The 19,784-nt window shown below is 39.4% G+C and overlaps 2 protein-coding genes across 6 annotated transcripts in view; one reads left to right on the top strand and one right to left on the bottom strand.

The window, feature by feature from the left end:
* Positions 1 to 4,482, bottom strand: part of prkn (parkin RBR E3 ubiquitin protein ligase) — a 139,873-nt gene extending 135,391 nt beyond the window's left edge. Inside the window, exon 1 of the mRNA XM_036573785.1 lies at positions 4,378 to 4,482. Coding sequence (XP_036429678.1) covers positions 4,378 to 4,384 — 7 coding nt within the window. The 5' untranslated portion in view covers positions 4,385 to 4,482. The remainder of the gene's footprint in view (positions 1 to 4,377) is intronic.
* LOC118810202 lies at positions 4,036 to 19,232 on the top strand. Of its 5 annotated transcripts, XR_005007405.1 has the most exons (6): positions 4,732 to 4,945; positions 8,625 to 8,778; positions 11,733 to 12,149; positions 13,538 to 15,273; positions 15,793 to 16,021; positions 18,730 to 19,232. XR_005007405.1 is itself a non-coding variant. In XM_036573787.1 (5 exons), the coding sequence occupies exons 3-5, from the start codon at positions 12,021 to 12,023 to the stop codon at positions 18,849 to 18,851; spliced, it is 480 nt and encodes a 159-aa protein (XP_036429680.1). In that variant the 5' UTR covers positions 4,732 to 5,125; positions 8,625 to 8,778; positions 11,733 to 12,020; the 3' UTR covers positions 18,852 to 19,232. The 5 variants fall into 5 exon arrangements, 3 of the variants coding, with proteins under 3 accessions (XP_036429679.1, XP_036429680.1, XP_036429681.1); XM_036573787.1 differs by lacking the exon at positions 13,538 to 15,273 and having other exon boundaries at positions 4,732 to 5,125; XR_005007406.1 differs by lacking the exons at positions 15,793 to 16,021; positions 18,730 to 19,232 and having other exon boundaries at positions 4,732 to 5,125; positions 14,714 to 15,269.
* Positions 19,233 to 19,784: the final 552 nt, after the last annotated feature.

Genomic DNA, 19,784 nt, shown 5'->3' with positions numbered 1-19,784 from the left:
TTAGTACAGACAGTTATCGAACATTTTCTTTACTCTGCATACTTATCATTTTACGTATCGCTGCTGTCGGAAACAAAACTTCGTATCTCTAAAATGATAACTTTACAGGAGGAAAAAATATGCTTGACTTTTAATGTAAGTGGAACCAGAATATTTTTCAAGTAATTTTGGGCCGTTTCTTTTGGTCAATTCATCATAAAATTTACATACGATGTAAAGGGCAAAAGACATTTTCAAATTATGTCAAAAACTGAAAAACGACAAAAATGGAGATACAATGTTTTGTTCCGACAGCAGCGATATGGGTCTGACAGTAAATACTACCTACATTTGCATCCTCTCCACTAACTCTATATATATACGTATATTATATTTATACTTGCTACACATATTTTTACCACTCTACCATCCTTAATTGTACATATTGTAATTGACAATTGTCTGTTACTTTCTTGCACTTTGTACGTAAATAATACTGTATTTTGCACTTTCGGTTAGATGCTAACCACATTTCATTACCTGTACAATGACACAATGCACAATGACAAAGTTTACTGTAATTTAATCTACAGAGAACTTAAACATGACACTTTTCTTCAAATATTAGTTTTTGGAAAAAATGTGAACCTAAAATATAAAGAACCATACATTTTGAAAAGGTCACCTGTTAATATTATATATTAACTATATTATATATTAACTATATCATATTAATATTATATATTAAATTCATGTCAAAATCAATGTCATTTGACCAGGGGCATCCAAACTTGCCCATAACTGTATACTCACAAGTATTTGTGCTGCCTTTAGCAGCAAGGATGAATCTTAGAGAGAATGTGTTTTGACACAGAGCAAATTCTCTCAAGGAAGCTAAATTATCAGCGTGGCTTCCCTTCAAAAGCTTTAACAAGCAACCCGTCTTCTTGCCCTGCGTTGCCTGACCGCTCTTGTCCAGCAGTGAAAACCTCAATAGCAAGCACCTTATTTTCACACATGATGTAAGGTCAAGTATCAAGTATCAACTCAACACTGAAGCAAGAATGAAACCACTACCAAACTCCAGCTGACGCAGAATTCTGAACACACCGCTCCGCATCATCAACAAGCTCATTGGTGAAACTGCATCACGCTGCAAAACTGACTATATAATAACTCACGCTTTTGTTGATGACCTAGTTTTCGTGGAACATTTAGGATATCCTTGGTAAAGTGATTTGCTCTGTCATGCACTAAATACACTAAGAGCCTGAGTCAATATAAAATCGGGTTTTTGTGACAAGATCATTGGGACAGATAATGTCGCCATTGCGGAGGGTGTGCAGCCCGAGGCTGAAGGCAAGCTGCTCGATTCATTCTCATTTTCTCAGACAAGCGCCAGTCAGCTCTCTCAGACCAAATCCCTGTCTCGCAGGGATCAGCGAAGCCCGAACTGACGCATCCGACACACTCAAAAGACACAATCAATACGTCTTCTTCAGAGTCTGCAGCTCCTAAGGCAGGGATGGGCTCTCCGTGCTCAGGAGTGGCCCCTCCAATTAGCCCAGTGATAAGGTGCACGGAAATATCACATTTTTACGCTGGGCTCAAATGTAGCTTTATGTTTCAAAGGAAAGACAAATTAATCATGATCCACCATGACATGGCGCAGGTTCTTTGGGTAATATGTTTTGAGTGTAACTCAATATAACAGTGACTGTGACTAAGTGAAATGTTATTGATTTGGTTTGTATTTGATCTCAAGAACTGTAGAAAATAACCACACTTAAATCTTCTGTACATAAAAAGAAGAAAATTAAGATAGTGAGATGTCTGTGCACCATATGGTCACACCTGCTGTCTATTGAACAGCTATTTGAAGAGAGTCTATATTATAGCTACAGGCAGGCGATATAGTCTGTACCAATATAGACACTGATATACCACAGTATCGCTTGTCTGTTTTAAATGTGCAATTTGTAAGATTTGTATTTTAACATATTCCAGAATTAATTAAAATTATTAACAGAATGTGAAAAAACAGCAGTTTTGACGTTATGTCAAAGACGTCTATGTATCATGCTGAAGAGATATCTACTGAAGTTAGCATGCTAACCAGCTAGAACCAGCCCATCCTGTCTCATTATGGACCCTTTAAGGACAGGTAGCCAATGAAAGGAACAGTAAAGGCAGCAATGGCTGAAGCTCTTGGCAAGCAACCTTTATCATTCACCGCTGCCTGCTTTAGAAGCAAAATAAGAGTTACTGACGTTACTTTCCACTGCTGGAGATGTCTCTTGGTGAGGAAAGGGATGAAGTTTGTTGCTTGTTACTTGTAACATTTCTTCTAGACTGGTAAGTAAACAGCTGTTAATGCTAATGTCGGCTATTTAGTGATGACTTATTAAGGTAGCTAACTGTTTAAAGTTACTGAAAGTATTAATATCTTTGCAAAGTTAAAGAAGGGACTGTGCATTTTTTTGTTTATTACTATAGGGGTGGACTCCACAACCTTTTGGTGATATGTTGCCCCGTTTGTTCAGAGTGTGGAGTATGAATTCAACAGGTTGTGTCATCTTACATATCGCTCCTTTAAGAGCCCACATTCTACAATTTTTTTTGTATTTTTTTTTCTTTGAGCTCCACTTTAGGTACCTGAAATAATAATAAATAATAAATATGAATAAAAATAATTTATTTTTACACGATAATCTTCCAACCTCTCTTTATCCCTTACAATTAAACAGGCTGTTTTTGTCACTGTGCTTTTAAAACTGATAGATGAAAAAGAGCTCTGTTCTGATTGGCTGCCCTGTAATGCGCCTCATTCAAAAAGCAATCAGAGCTTCTTAGAACTTATGTGAATGGGTGGAACTAAAGTGCTGTAGGCTAAACAGGTGAATGTACATAAACGAGTTGGTTCTCGTGACATCAGAGAAACAATGACTTCAAAACAGTTTCCATATGGGATGGACCGCATGGACTGGGCAGTGAATGATATATTTTAAAGTGTTTACATATTACTTCAAACTCCCTAATGATATACAACGTTTAACAATGTTTTTAGTGATATTACATTTATGACATAATGCCTATAACACACATGTACTTAATAGATAACTGCAACGTCTGTCATTCCAGACAGTATAAAAATGATAAAAATTAAATAAAAAACCCCACAGAGTAGCACTCTTCAGGAAGCATGAGATCATTATCTTTATTAATGCTAACTTATCAACCCCTTAAACCCTATATATTTATTGTTCACTCTCATGACTACATAACTAACAATGTTTTATAATGGCTTAATGGAAAACTTATAGAAATTTCCAGAGATATTAAAAATAACAATAATACATCTAGGGTTCAAAAGCGTTAGCTGTAGGGCTGGGCAATATGACAGTATATATTGTTACTGCGATATATTATGTCACAATACAATACAATATGCTTTTCTGAACATACTATAGATATCGTCAGTACTTAAAGAAGACTGACCCCTGACGTTTCATTATAAACAGAGCAAAATTAGGCCCGTTTAACTGGATTCAGTGCAACACAGTATGCCAAATGTTGAAGAAAAATCATTGCAATTTTTTTTTTATGTAGCACTACTTCTTTTTTCTCTGATCAGATGTCTGAAAAAATATATATTGTGGCGTATTGTGTTTGTAAATTTTTTGTTTGTTTTGTTTTTTTGCCATATCACCCACCTCTATTTAGCTGCATTAAGGCTGGGTTAATATCAACTCATACCTTCCTATATCTGAAAAATATCACGATACTGAACTTCAGCAATATCGCCCAGGCCTGCACGTAGCTGTGAATAAGACAGGCAGCCCACTGGTGCGACTGAACTCTGTACTAAACCAGGTGAATAACCTTCCCACCTGTCTTACATCATATAACTATGTTGTAGCCTCCCACAATCACCACAATCCGCGAACTGAGCCGAGCTCCTGCTGTGTCTAAACCACATCCTACCATACTAAATACCAAACTAGTACGCCACCATTAGAAGTCCATTCATTAGGTTATTAACTATGTGTAGTACAGCTGTGTTTTGGACGCAGCCCTCTTCTTGCAGGCTCAAGTTCAGCTGGTGTAGCGACTTCCCACGAATTCTCGCGAGACCAACGCGGCGAAATGTCAACATTTCCCACAGTAACGTTACACACAGGATTTAAAACTGGGACGTTTTGTCAGCAAACGCTATATAAGCTTTAGTGCCCTAAACATGATACGCCTTAAAAACGTCACGGTGTATTTCTAAGCACGTGAAAAGCCGCGTGTTTTTGTCAGACTCGGGTATCCAGCTTCATATGCAGCAATAAGGGCAAACGATGAATGAATCACAAAAAATAAATAAACCTACTAATTTTATGAGTCATGGCTTACCGATCATGACGAGGACAGCGATATGAAGTGGCACCTGAGCTCAACTTCAACGCAGGGTGACTTTTGTCAACAGTTTATAACCTGCCATCGTACTGAGCATGTACGAGACCGCAGGGGACTGTGGGAAATGGAGTCACACACCCGTTTTACTCTGACGGATGACCTGATTGTCACGCAAATAAAGAAAGTACATTATGCCATTTATACTTGGTTGACTTTTGTATTCTTATGTGAATAAAACGCAGTCCTTCGAATGAGATAAATCAGGCTAAAAGTCAGTGAGAGCGGTTGGGAGACACTACATTTCCGCTAGTGCCGTTCAGCATGCGGCGTGTTGACGGAACTGTGCTGACGGCGAACTGTACAGTAAACAGATGGTGTTAACGAGCGGTTTCGTGTTGTATTCATTTGGTTGTGTTGCTAAGTATAGTTCCTTTGAATCACTTTCAGTCTTTGGGAAAACATGCAAGGAGTGTCCGGTGTCGGGCCGGCACAGTTCGGCCACGAGGCTCCGCGGAGCGACTGCTTACCGAGCCAAATGGCGCGGAATGATGCTGTGGACAGTTATGTAAGACTGCAGCGTATTCACATCCTTACAAGCGCGCTGTGAGACTCGTGCTAATGTTGTACGTCGATATTAGGCATCATCATCATCATCATTGTAGTGTGCATTTTGGCTCATGCAGTGAGGAGGAGCGTGTGGCTGTCCGCGTAACTGAAATGCATGATTTACCTGATTTACCATTGGGTCAGTGTGTCACCATTTCTGCATATGAAGAATAAGTGTTTTATCATTACTCTTAGGGCTGTTATGATCTATTTTCATCTGCATCAGACTAAAAAACACATTAAATCAAATGAGTATGTCAACTGGGGTAAAGCTTCTTATTTAAAGGGCCCATATCGTACATTTTCTTTCCTTCATTCATTCAGGTCCACATATGACGTGCGGTTTTATGCACATACACTCATAGCAAAAAGGGTTCTTTGGCTTGTAACTATCATGGAACCCATTTTGGTGCTACACCGTTCAGGCATAACATCATGACCACCTCCTTGTTTCTACGCTCACTGTTCATTTTATCAGCTCCACTTACTATATAGGTGCACTTTGTAGTTGTACAATTACAGACTGTAGTCCATCTGTTTCTCTGCATACTTTGTTAGCCCCCTTTTAACCCTGTTCTTCAGTGGTCAGGACCCCCATGGACCCTCACAGAGCAGGTTCTATTTGGGTCGTGGATCATTCTCAGCACTGCAGTAACACTGATGTGGTGGTGGCGTGTTATTGTGTGTTGTGCTGGTCTGAGTGGATCAGACACAGCAGTGCTGCTGGAGTTTTTAAAGACCTCAGTGTCACTGCTGGACTGAGAATAGTCCACCAACCAAAAATATCCAGCCACCAGCGTCCTGTGGGCAGCGTCCTGTGACCACTGATGAAGAACTAGAGGATAACTAACACAAACTGTGCAGCAGCAGATGACCTATCGTCTCTGACTTTACATCTACAAGGTGGACTGACAAGGTAGGAGTGTCTAATAGAGTGGACACTGAGGTGTTTAAAAACTCCAGCAGCACTGCTGTGTCTGATCCACTCGTACCAGCACAACACACACTAACACACCACCACCACGTCAGTGTTACTGCAGTGCTGAGAATGATCCACCACCCAAATAGCACCTGCTCTGTGAGGGCCATGGGGGTCCTGACCACTGAAGAACAGGGTAAAAGGGGGCTAATAAAGTATGCAGAGAAACAGATGGACTACAGTCTGTAATTGTACAACTACAAAGTGCACCTATATAGTAAGTGGAGCTGATAAAATGGACAATGAGCATAGAAACAAGGAGGTGGTCATAATGTTATGCCTGATATAGAACCCTTTTCAAAAAGGTTCTCTATGGAATCATGTACAGTACGTTTTCCATCAAACTGTAGAACCTTTTTTGATTTCATGCAAAGTGTTCTTTGAGTGGTCATGGTCTTATATGAAACCATTTTCTTGACTAAAGAATCCTTGAAGAACCATCCATTTCAAGAGTTTAGGACTGTTGTTATTCATTTTTACAAGATCACATTCCTTATGGAGAGGAATGTGCTAAATTAAAAATTGAAATGCAGTGCACACGTAATATTACTGTTCCATAGTGACATGCAGAACACTGTTATCACTTTGTTTGGCCTCTTCACTGAAAAACAATGCATGAAGATTTCTTGAGGAATTTAAAAATGAAATGCTGAATTCATGTCAGGACTGAATACAATATGTAATTGAAATGTAATAATTCCACAGTGCAGTACTGAATGTTGAACCAATGTAAAGGATCTTATACTTTTCATTTTGGCTCGTTTTTAAATACAGTCTTGTGTGTGCACTGCATTTCACTGCTTTAGACGCATTTCAATGATGCAAATACATTTTAAGTTTCAAAAACAGGTCAAGCGATGCAACAACCTTGTAACTGACGTTTTGCTTTTCATTTTGGCATGTACTCCGCATGTCACTGTGGAACAGTAATGTCATGTGTGCATTATATTTCACTGTTATCGTTGCATTTGAATGAGGAAAATCCATACTGCAAAAAAGCCGTATTGCGTACATTTCAACTCAGATTGTATTCAAAGCTCACACATATTCAACATTCCAGTTTTTACATGCATTTCTCATGCATTGTTTTTCAGTTAAGAGGTCAAGTGACATGAAAACAGTGTAATAGAGGTTTTGTTTTTCATTTTGGCTCATATTCTGCATGTCATAATTGTTTATAAATGTATTGTTTCACAAAATTGATTAATTCAAAATGGGCTGTTTTTGCAGCTTAGTGTCCGTATTTGGTGAATGAAACTTTTTTTTTCCGCACTGAATAAAACTCTTTCCTTATAAAAGTGAAGACAGTTCAGTTTTCTGTGATAATGGACCCTTTAAAGAGCTGGAGCAGCAGCTAACAGCTTTAAACAGGGCAGTATTATGTCTGTAGTAGCTGTATAGATTGTAATGAAACTGAGTAAATCTCTCAGCAACAAGCTGCTTCAGTCTATTCTTGACCAGTCCAAGGTCATCACTCCTCAAGCTCCTATGAGAATGAACCCAATGGCTTTTTCAGCTTTTGAGAAAACCACATTGTGCCCTGTACACTGCAGTGTGCTTTGAGAACCAGTTTAAAGCTCCAGACATGCTGATGTCTTAAAGAAAGAAGGTTCAATGTGCTTTACTGATGTCAGTTTGCAATATCAGTGTTTATTTGTCTATTTCAAATTCAGAGACAGAAAGATTTAACACCTTCAAATAGGATTGGGTCTCTCCCAAAACGGTTTGGAGTCTCTGTCTCGTAGGGCTGTTTGTTGTGTACACTTTAATAAATGCATGGGCCTGTTAAGTCTGGGGAAACGGTAAATGATGTAAACCTCATTAATATTCAAATTGAAACAGCATCAATGTAATGTTTTCTGCATCTCTTCAAATATGATGTGGCATATTACAACCTAACTTGCGCCATAAAATGATTGACTAAACACGATTCAATTTGCATATTAATGAGTAAGATGACAGATTATAATATTTGGCCCTTTTTGCCTTTTCCCTTCGGGGAGCAACTGTAATTTCAGACGTTTTATTTTTCCAGAAATAGCTGAAAGCTTTGGAAAACAAACAGATCACTTTAAGAACAATGGAACTTATTTCAATCTCCTTGTTCATCGGTGCTCCAAGTTTTTGCGAGTGACATTTTTTGTCCTGGGTGAGATGGATGGAAATTGTCACAGAGGTGGTCAGAAACAATTAGGCTAATTTTGTTCCTCACCTTCTTGTTCTGTTCTGGCTTGTCAGCTTCATATGGAACCTGTGTTGATTTGGTGTGTTTATGGAAAATGTCAACTTGAAGCAAATCCTCCTCACCTCAACACCATTTGCTGTCCCTCTCGCCATTTACTGTCAAAGGGTGCCGCCAGTCTTTAAGAATTTCAGTAGCTATTATTGTGTGTTTTTCTGATTTTCAAATGTCAGATGTTTTCGAGAGGGAATAAAGGGTATAATTAAGCTTCAAAAATGATGGAAATCTGTCTGTTTAGCTGAGAGCATTTTTTAAGCCTCTCTTTGGAAATTTGGCCGCCTGAAAGCATTTCTGACATGTTTTCTTCCAAGTTTCTGTTAACCTTTTTCTAATAGCAGAGATCCTGGAACAGAACTGTGATGCAGCTTAAGTGACCCTCAGTGTTCCAGCTTTCCTCACTGTGTTTCTCCATTGCAGGGTTATCAGCTGAACATGAAGACTGAGCCCCACATGTTTAGCATCAACTCCTCAGAGGAGCTTCATTTCCTCAGGTCTCGAGTTCAGATGCTGGAGAGAGAAAAGGCAGAGATGGCTGCGGAAAACCAGCGCCTCAAAGACCTGCTCGTCAAGGGTGAGGAGCAGCAGCTGATTTAAAATGGCTGAGTTAAAGTCAGTCAGAAATCATAGGAATGTGTTTTCTTCTGTATCGTGATTTGTGATAGGGTTGCCAGGTGCCCGCACTGCAAAAAATGAGATTTCGGCTAAACTTAAAATTATAGGATAACTGATTACACAGCTTTTCTTAAGTTAACTCAACGTGACGACACCAGAGTTCACGCAGCTCAAACTTCTTATTTTATTCAAACATTACTTATCAAAGTTACAACAAATATTTTTACGCTGCTTCGAACATTTAAGGACACAGAAATCTGAGTTTTCTTGCAACGGATTAAGCATTTACCCCCACCAGGAGGTTGTGAGTCTGAACCCCAGTGATGCCATTGCCATCCATAACTGGGAGCCCAAGTGGGGAAAATGCCTGGTGGGGTCGTCTGATAGCGAGAAGAGAAGAAAAAACCATGCAGTCTCTACTGTTAACCTAGCTAAGATACAGAACTGAAGAATATGAGTTAGGAGAACTTTTGTATAAGCTAAGAAGTTTGAGTTGGCTGAACTCAAGAAAAGCAGTGGTATCAGTTACCTTACAATTTTAAGTTGAGCTGACTTTCGTTTTTAACAGTGTGGTGTTGAGCTCTGTCATTTGGTTGGTGCTGTTGACTGGATGTTAAAATGTGTGGTTGAGTCTCACTCTAAATGTTTTCCACTTCTTGAAGTAGTTAAAGTCGCATTCTAGCCCTGTCATTGCCCCTCTCTCTCTCTCTCTTTCTCTCTCTCACATGTGCACGCATGATGTTTTAGGCTTTGTGCTGGGGTATATTCCACCAATCACAAAAGATTGTCACTCCTCCTGGGGCGGGGCTATCAATAGTAAGGCAGCTGCATCTTAACTGCGTGTACCATACTGAATAGCATCAAATTAGTAACAAAAAAAAACCAAAATAAACTGAAGACAGTTATCAAACAGCTTTAAAACAACAAAAAAAACATTACAGCATAGAAGCAGGAATGGAGCAGTGTATTGACAGAATAAAGAGGGAGTGGTCTGACTGTATACAGTCAGTCCAACAAGTCATCAACATGTTATTTGTACATGTCATGACTTGTACATTTGTACAAGTCATCAACATTTATTTGTTTGTTGAAGTTTATGATCTCTGCCTGGTTAAAAATGATCCTGTTCTTTCTAAAACATTTTATATTTAAATGAATACATTTATATACTTCAGTTTCTGAAACCTTCTTGACATCAACAATAATTATTTTGAAAATGGTGCAAATAATCTCAGTTTAAATAGTGCAATATAAATGCTCCACATTGGTGACAAATGTGGAATGTAAACAAACACAGGGCTAACAGGGCTGGAACGGCATGTTATCTGCTTCACGCTTGCTTTGCCATGGCTGAAATCCGGCAACCCTAATATGTGTCTGAAAAGCAGCATCAGGGAGCATCTCTGAGCTAGATAAGCTTTTTTTTTCCAATGATGCAGGGGTGACATTTATTTTCCCCGCCCACTGGTGCACAGCAATGTAATCAAAAATCAGAAGATGTTTTCTAGACGAGGAAAAGTTATTACATTTTGATTAAAGATTACAGGAAAACAATAATTTTGTCTGAAATTGGATAATTATGTGTTTAATATGAAGGACATAGACTAACACAATAAAAAGGTCAGTTCTGGTTTCAGTCTAACTTTAAAGTTAAGCAAATACAATTTGGCTAATTTGTTAAAAATGTAATTCAGTTTATATTAGTGCGAATGGTTGTCATGGCAGTGCTAAAGGATTTGAGAAACTTTGAGGTCTTTTTAGCGAAAACTAAACACAGTTTAAAATGTGGGCATTTTTCCCTCAAACCCAAGACTAGTGAATCATCTAAGACATGTTTAGTATCTGGATCTAATCAGTAAAGGAAGCTTGTGATGGCCTTGTCTCAGCTTCAGACGCTCTGCCCACATGGAAATGGAGCATCTGCTAATTTTTGCACACAAAACTGACAACAACTATCAGAATTTTGTCAGTTGTCATGTGTGAGAATTTTGTCATTCTGATAGTTGTTGTCAGTTTTGTGTGCAAAAATTAGCAGATGCTCCGTTTCCATGTGGGCAGAGCGTCTGAAGCTGAGACTAGGCTATCACAAGCCTCCTTTACTTATTAGCCACAGATATTCTGATTGGCTGCCCCATGTGTATACGCACATCGTGGCAACATTTTTTACCATTCATCATTTTATCATTGTACCATTCAGACACATGCTCAGCAATATTCAATGAATGATCATTAAAATATTCTGTTTTCCAATATTTATCAAAATTTATTTTCCAATATTTGAAAACAGAAAATGAATAACTGACACATTTACCATTTTTATAAACCCAGGAATTTCTTAGTTTCCATTTATCAAGCCAAGTATTGCCTGTTCCTGGCAAGGTTGGTGGGTCTTGGTCACATTAGGTGGTCAAAAGCACCAGACTCGGTCCTGAGAGGGAGAAGTGAGGCCTGTGAGACTAATGACAACCTATTAGCAGTATACAGACTGCAGGCCTGTTATCACTGCACACTCAAACCACACTCAATTGTTGAGTAATCTCAAGTAGACTTGCTTCATATGATTTCTGACACTGTATGATATACTGTTCTCCATAAAAACAGACAAAGCAAGTCTATCTGGAAAGACAAAGTGGTTTGCTAATTTAGGCATTCAGTTTCCACACTGCATGATCCAAATTGGTGGTCAGAAACTTTCATTAGCTGTTATTAACCTCACGGCTCCTGTCCAGAGCTAAAGATGTAAAATACGGAGACCAAGCATGTTGTAGCTGATCAGACATTTGGCCTGAGGGGAAAACTGTGTAACTTAAATTTTTTTTAGTCCTTTAAATTACTCAGGCTATTTATACATGTAAGACATAACATTGCTAACGTGTGACTTTCCTCTCTTTTCTTTTTGCTGCTGACATTTAGAGATTCCACACCTTTTGTCTACAATGTGGCAGACTATAACCAGCAATGCTGGACAACCCAGCCACCATCAGCCTGGCCCTTCACTATCTGAGTCCATCAATGCTGGAGTCAGCAGCTACATGCCTGCGCAGTACAAAGAACAGGACTGCAGTCTTCTGCCGTCGGTTTCGGTAGATATAAAGGGTGTTCAGCAGGAAATGATTTTGGAAACTGGTGCCTACGGACACAAAATTGCTGGCAGCCATAATGGAGCTGATGGGGGTATGTTTGAATCGATGGATGACATGAATGGGAATTTGTGTCCCAGTCGCCCTCAGAGAAGATGGTCAGAATGCGTATCTAAGCTCTCCATGCAGCTCTACAGATTCAGTATCTTCCCTCAGTGAACACAGACCACTGGCTCCAAACAACACACCTGTAAGAAACCTCAACTTCCTTCCTGTTCTCTGAACTACTTTAACTCTTAGAAGTCCACAGTTATTATTATTGTTTTATTATTAATTGTATAGTTGCACATTGAATTACATTTATATTCAGTGGCGAACAGTGTGACTATTAAAGCTAAACCTCCAATTTGGGCTATAAATGTCAAAATTAAAGGAAAATTGAGGGAAGATCACCTTTACGATAATGCTAATTTCTGCTAGCACCCTTGTGGGGTTCTAATAATATGTTAGCCCTAAGCTAATACAGGTTTACATTAACATTTTTTGGCCATTCTAGATTACACATGAACATTTGATTTGGATTTTGGCTTTGATTTTGGCTTTTCACAGTCAGTGACATATCTAGAACTCACAGAAGACTTCAAGTGACGTTTCTTCTCATGAAATCGGTCCCTCCCATTGGAAATCAAAAAGTGATTGGTTGCTTTCTCTGTCAGTTTCTAATTATGTTAGTTGTTAATCTGATCCATTAGCCCTTCAGTTTCTGAAGTCTTAACCAATGATAGTGCTGTTTTTCCTGATACCACAGAGAAAAAAAATACGATTGGACCATTTTTCCATTTAGCAGCTCGTGAATTTAACCAACTATAGTATTTGTAGAGTTTAAATACAACAAGAATGACATTAAATTAAAATGAACTGAAATTTTTTTTTAACTTCACAGAGATTATTAGGCTTTCTCTGAAGGCTTAGAAGGCCCTGAGCGCTCCCCTCTGATTTTATTCAGTTTACATTCTGCATCGGCAGGCTTGAGTCTGCATTTCTGACATTTTCTGTTTGTTTCAATGTGTATGAAAGATAAATATAGCAAATTGTAAAGGATGTTTTTTTTCCTCTTTCCAAAAATCTCATCAAATTCAAATTATAACAAAAAAACTCGCCTGTTGTACAGATGATGTCAAATATGACATCGATTGAAATCTACAATGAAATGATGAATATGTAATTATATAAGAAGTTACATAAAACATGCTTTTGTTATTGTCATTGATAACTGTGACTTCTAAGGGTTTTCAACTAGAAGAGAGAGAGAGAGAGGGGGAGAGAGAGAAAGAGACAGAATATATATCAAAACTAACACAGCAGGAAAGAAGACAGTGGAAAGGAGAACCTGAGTAACCTGTTGGTTTATCATCTCCATGCTTTACCTGCTCCCATTAGGTTGTTCATGGTAAAGTCTTTTGTGAAAGGCATTAATTTAGACTGTTACCTCAGTACAGGCTGATATATATAATTGCAGTTTTTTTATCGTTTATTATTGCAGCATAGTTACATGCAGCAGCCCTGCTATAATCATAATTCTTTTCTTTTGTTGAAAAAGTTATTTTACTCACTGTCTTCTGCATGTGCATGAGCAAGAGAGTGAATGTCAGTGGAACCAGCAGTGAGCTTGTGTTAAAGGTGATGAATAATTGGAGCCTGCTCCTTCCCCGTGCGAGCTCTTTGTCCTCTGGGCGTTGGTCTGGCCTGCGCTGCCCTGGCACCTGCTGGGCCGTGGTGGGTGAGGGCGGGTGTGAGGGGGCTCCGCTCAATGCCCGGATCGATTTCTCCACAGGTAGAGCTGCTCCCTCTCTCTCTCTCAGCTGGGGCGATCGCCCCACGACAGGGCTTTGCGGGGATGTGTGTTCCTGTGTCCCTCTGTGCCTCACCTTTTGTCTTCTGTCTTACAGCCTCTTTCACTCATGCTTTTTTTTCTTTATTTAGTTTTGTTAACTTCTTAAACTTTGAAAAGCCATCAACAGGTCCAGACATCCCTTCCCCTGTCTCCTAAACTACATATCAGTTTCATAGAGGTTCCTGTATAAATCATAGTAGTTCCTAGCAGTTACTTTCTGGATAAATCCCCCGCATGTTTTCAGTAGGAGACAGACAGGCCAGTCTAACACCTGCACTCTGTGATTACACAGCTATGCTGTTGTAACATGTGCAGAATGTAGCTTGGTGTTGTCATGTTGAAATGAGCATGAACGTCCCTGAAAAAGACGTCATCTAGAAGGCAGCATATTTTGCTCTAAAATGTATTGAGCATTCATGATGCTTTCACCGACATCCAAGTTACCCACTAATACTACCCCATATCATGACAGACCCTGGCTTTGGAACTTTAGGCTGGTAAGAATCGGGATGGTCATTTACTTCTTTGGCCCAGAGAACACAATGTCCATTATTTCCATAAACTGTCTGAAAGGTTGACTCGTCAGTCCATGCACACACAGTGCATCAGTCCATTTCAGATGAGCTTTAGCCCAGAGAAGTCGGCAGCGTTTCTTAACATTGTTGATACTTGGATTTCTCTGAGCATAATACAGTTGTAACTAGTATTTATGGATTCAGTAACGAACAGTGTTTGTTAACAATGGTTAGTCAATGTATTTCTGCCCCGTTGGTGATATCCATCATAGAAACATGCAGTTCCAGCTGAGGTCAAGGTCAGCTGAGTTGAAGGTCATGGGTGTTCAGTTGTAGTTTTGGCTTTGTCTCTGGATTTCCTGATTTTTTATTTTCTCCCCAATTTATTCGTGTCCACTTTTTGAGGCCAGCCGCTTCAACGTCATTGAACAGCTCAACACACTCAGAGAAGAACGCTAACCGCCAGTTCTGTTATGTCAGCTGACAGATGCCTGCCTGAGGACCATTCTATCCACACAGAGAGAGTGAGGCAAACTGTGTTTTTTTCATTTGTACTGTTTTCATTCAAATATAAACAGATGAAAGTAGATTTATAAATCATTGCTCTCTGTAATTATTTGCATTTTTCTTACTGTCTAGCCTTTTTTGGAATTGGGTTTGTATTAAAGTGAGTCAAATTCTGTCTGTATTCTTTATCTTGTCAAACAGTGAAAGCAAATAGCAATTGCTTTGCTATTAACAATGCTAGTATTTCTCAGTTGGCAGCAAAGTGAAGATATTCATCTGTGATTTAAAACTGTACTGTGCACTGTGGAAGACAAATGTCAACAATGTCCAGAAATGCCGCCAACTTCGCTGGGTTTAAGCTCATCCGCAATGGAATGATGTACAGAGGAAACATGTATTGTGGTCTGGAATGAGCATATTTTTATCCAAAACAAATAAAAATCAATCAAGTTTATAAGGTAAGACATCAAATATTCTGGTTTTTTTTTTTAGAGGTCAAACTGAATTTTTTGATTTACTGCTTTTTTTTTCCCACATACATTTCACATACCGTCCCGAGATTTTTGGAATTGAAGGTTTGTAGACAGCTAGCTATTGTCTAGTCTTAATCCCTGTCGGGAGCCAACCCTAAATCTTTAAAAGCATAGTATATGACAGTATTTAATAGTGTAGCTCAATTTAATTGAAATTCACCAGAAATTCCCTGGAACCTCAGACCCCCCGCACAGAACTTTAGTCCCTCATTTCCCCACTAAATCAGGCTTGCATGATTCATATTAGTTAGGGGATATAAACCATAAAATTAATAAGTGAATAATAAGTAGAGTTTAAGGGGCTAGGCTTGCATCTCCCACTCCTCTTTTCATGCCTTGCTCCAGGGTGTCTGTTCTGCTTCTCTTCATATCCTTTTGTTTTGCTCTGCTGTCACCTCATTGATGCAGTTTTAACCTTTGTCACTGTGCGTTGTCTGTGTTTAGGTCCGACAGGTGGAAGTGTATCCAGGTTCAGGCATTTTCTGTGCAGAACACGCTTGGCTGGCGGCTAACATGGCGCGGTCACCGACGGCGATGGTGCGAGCCCTGTTGTTAGGGGTTTTTGACATGGACACGCTTTTAAACAGCAACCTCAGAGGAGGGAGGAGCCGCAGACCTTCATACTCAGACCACCACGCCCCCCTGGACCCGGACAAGCTGAACGCCATTTACAGTAAGCCCCCCGACAACCTCAGTTCAGAATACATTTAAAAAGTGACCAGTCATTTCTACAAATGATCATAAGATGATAGTGTGTTTAAAGCCACAGATCTGCTCTGGTAAACCTCCTATCAGCGTGAATAACCATCACTATTGGGCTTTACAGTCAGCCTTAGACTCTTCAGACAACAGGACAAAATACCTATGTTTTTATCTGGACATTCTGGTGTTTAACCATCCTGTTAGATTTGTTGAAATGCCCTGTACACAAATGAATATCAAAACTAATAAGATTTTATTTCCTTATTTGTGTATTGTTCATTTATTACACATAAGAGAAGTGATGAGGAGAGAATACACAAAAGGTCATTGTGAAATGGTTGGAAGGGCATCATTTAAATGGTCAGTGTAATAGTCTCATAGCTGCATCTGATACATAATTGGATCTGAGAAAAAGGCAGATTTAACTTACTGTCTAACTCTATCCTAAAGTAATCTCTCCTCAACATCATATTATATCCCCCCGTCTATAGCAAAGCAAAAATGTGCAATAGAGTCTTTGTCTGAGAAAAAAATTTCACCCCCTTTAGATACATGGAAAAATTGCACCATAAGCATCATAAGATGTTAATCCCTTAACAGGCCAGTTTTATTACACATTTCTACAACCTAAGAATAGCTCAACCATTTTGCAATGAAGTCCCTGTAGTTACTAAATAATAGGCCTTAGTACATAATAAACCTGGGATTTTAAGGTGTTAATATAGGATTAAAGGGGAATTCCACTAATCTTTCAAAATTTTTCATAATTAAATCATTGATGTAAATAAAGTGATTCGGAATCTGAGCCAGACATCTGACACATTTAAAGCTGGGCCTGCAGTACAAATTTTAGTCCAATTTTAACCCTTATTTGCCCCTTCTGACAATTTCCTTATAATTTGAAGCAATTTTCCCCATTCGCAATTAGCCTTCCCATCTAGCTCCAGGGAGATCAGAGGCCTTCTGATTTTTTCAAGCATGTTTGATATTTACAATTCAAAACTTTCAAGTCCTGTAGTGTGCGATGGTCATTTCAGGCAACAGCCAATGAGCGAGGAGAGAGAAAAAAGAGGTGTGCAGTAGAGTCAGAGGAGCTGCTTGATGAACACAGGTAAAGAGACCCTCTCTGTACAAAGTCAGCTTCCAGTTTATAGTAGAATATTTCTTCAGCTCTCACTGTGATTTCTGCATTTATCAACTCAGTAGACATTCCCAGTTTGTGTTTCACCACACTTGTGTGTGCAGATTAGCACAAGAATGTTCAGTCCAGTTTGGCTTATTTGATAATGGGGGGATTGAGGTTTTGAGTGAAACCTGTCATGTGTGTGATACCCTCTTTTGCCTTATCGTCTAATGTGTGTGCCCCCACAACAAAAAGACAAGAACTGAAATTAAGTGTGTGCTGCTCTCTGTTTTCAAAATCTGTTTGGATTTGCAAAGTCATCTAGTGTACGCTCAGCTTAAGAGCTACAGCACAGAAAGGTATAACATGAAATGGTTATGGATATGCTGCCTGATAACTGAGACATTCCATAGTTTCTGATAGTTTCAAGAATTTTTTGAAATTTGAATTTTTAAAAAAGTTTTTTTTTTTAAATATGTTAGTTCTGAAAAAAATAGGTATTATAAGGACAATAGTACAAAAAAAACACATTTTTTTTAATTTACCACTATTTTGCTATTATTAACATCACATATAAAGTCTGAAGACATGTGTAGGTTCACTGGTCATTTTAGATAGTAAAGAAAACGTGGCTCTGGCATAGGATGGCATCTTTGCAGCAGGCCAGTTTGTAAAATTTCTGCCCTGTTAGATCTGCCCCACTCAACTGTCACTGATATTATTGTGAAACAGAAGTGTCTAGGAGCAACAACAGCTCAACTACAAAGCAGTAGACCCCACAGTCTCTCAGAGAGGGGCTTCCAAGTGCTAAGTAGCACCTTGTTTTTTGTTTGCGTCACTCACTACACTTTGCAAGTCAAGCCTTCTCGTCCAACATCAGTGCCTGACCTCACTAATTTTGACTTAAATGGGCCCAAATTTCCACAGATAAACCACAGTCTTGTGGAAAGCCTTGCCAGAGAGTGGAGGGGGTTGTAGCAAATACACATTCATAGGTGTATATATGCAAATACGTGACTGTAGTCAGCCATTAAACCAGTTCATGAAGAACTCTTCTGTCCTGTTTCTCTGTCTGTCATCTGTCTGACAAGTGTAGAGATTTTCAAGGGGAAAAACAGACACATTATCGCACAAATAAAGCATTGAAATATGAAATGAGATCTTTTCTCATCAACAGACAAACATGCCTATTGCACATTTTGCTGCAGTTTGTTTTGACTGTTATCCAACAGTTAATTTTCTACCAATGAATCATGGATGATATCAGCATCCACCTCAGAGGTGCAACAGTTTTCTGGATATGAATGTGAGGAGGGGGAAAAAAAAGCCTCTTTGGAAGCGAAATGAGGATTGAGAGGGGCGAGCATCACGATGGGGGCTGTTTCCGACAGGCCCATCCCCTCTCATTCATCATCATTTGGCGTTTTAATGGCCTGACAGCGCTGGCAGTGCTGAGAAACTGCTGTGGCTTGCTCTCTTTCCCTCCCTCTCTATCTCGCTCCATCTCGCTCGCTCGCCTCCAACTGTTGTCGCAGTGTCACTCTCTCCCTCCGCAGATGCCACGCTGGCGCGGTTCCCATTGGCACGGAAGGGCCAGATTGGTACCGGGATCAACTCCAAGCTGTCTGAGATCCGCTTCAGATCCAGGAAAGTCAAGCGGGACAGACGTGGCCGCTGATGGATTTACCGCACATATTGGAGGAGTGTAACTCTGTTTGTGGGAAAAGTGATTTTGTTGCGCCCGGGTGGCATCCGTGTGTGTGTGGTTCTGTGTGTGAGACTGTGTAAGGTAAAGTGTTTGCTCACTGGTTTTAGGATGTTGGCCAGTTTTCCAGGGTCGTTAAATTATTACTGTATTGGAACGAAGGAAGAGCAAACAGTGAATGAAGAAACACATATGCTGTCACACGGCCCCCCCTACACTCTTAATAACGAAGGGTACCATATGGTTTTTGGTTTGAACGTACAATTCAGAAAAAACATCTAATTGATACAGAACCTTTTCTTTTTGTGGAGGTTCTTTGAACTTTAAAGGGGATTTCCACTGAATTTTTCAAAAGTTCTGCATAATTAAACCATTAGGATGTAAATCATTCAGTGGTTTAGTGTGAAATGCACCATTCTAGAGAAACTTACCAACTCACTATCATTCACAGTCATGGTGACAGAAACCAGACACCTGATTTAATGCTTCTAAAATCTCCCTCACAGAAAGTTAATAGATAGTTAAAAGTTAATAAAACGTCAAGTCGCTTTTTGCAACAGGTGTCGTCACAAAGCAGTTTTACAGAAAAAAATCCGGGTCCAAGCCCCAGTGAGCGTCGCCAATGGCGACAGTGGCAAGGAAAAACTGCCTAAATGCAAGAGGAAAAAACCTTGAGAGGAACCAAGACTCAAAAGGGGAACCCATCCTCCTCTGGTCGTCACCGGATAGCAAACAATAACGTGAGATGGTTATGAATACGCTGCCCTGATAGTTTTGAGATAAGGTTGTGGCCTAAAATGTACTTTTTAAAATCCAGTCATGACAGAATGGTACATTTAAAGCATTGTAAGGAAAAATAATACCTAAAGAAAACGTATTGTTCAGACTTATCACTATTTTACCGTT

Source organism: Colossoma macropomum, unplaced genomic scaffold (assembly GCF_904425465.1).
Source record: "Colossoma macropomum unplaced genomic scaffold, Colossoma_macropomum, whole genome shotgun sequence".
Taxonomy (NCBI): domain Eukaryota; kingdom Metazoa; phylum Chordata; class Actinopteri; order Characiformes; family Serrasalmidae; genus Colossoma; species Colossoma macropomum.
This window is presented reverse-complemented; position numbering and strand designations above follow the sequence as displayed.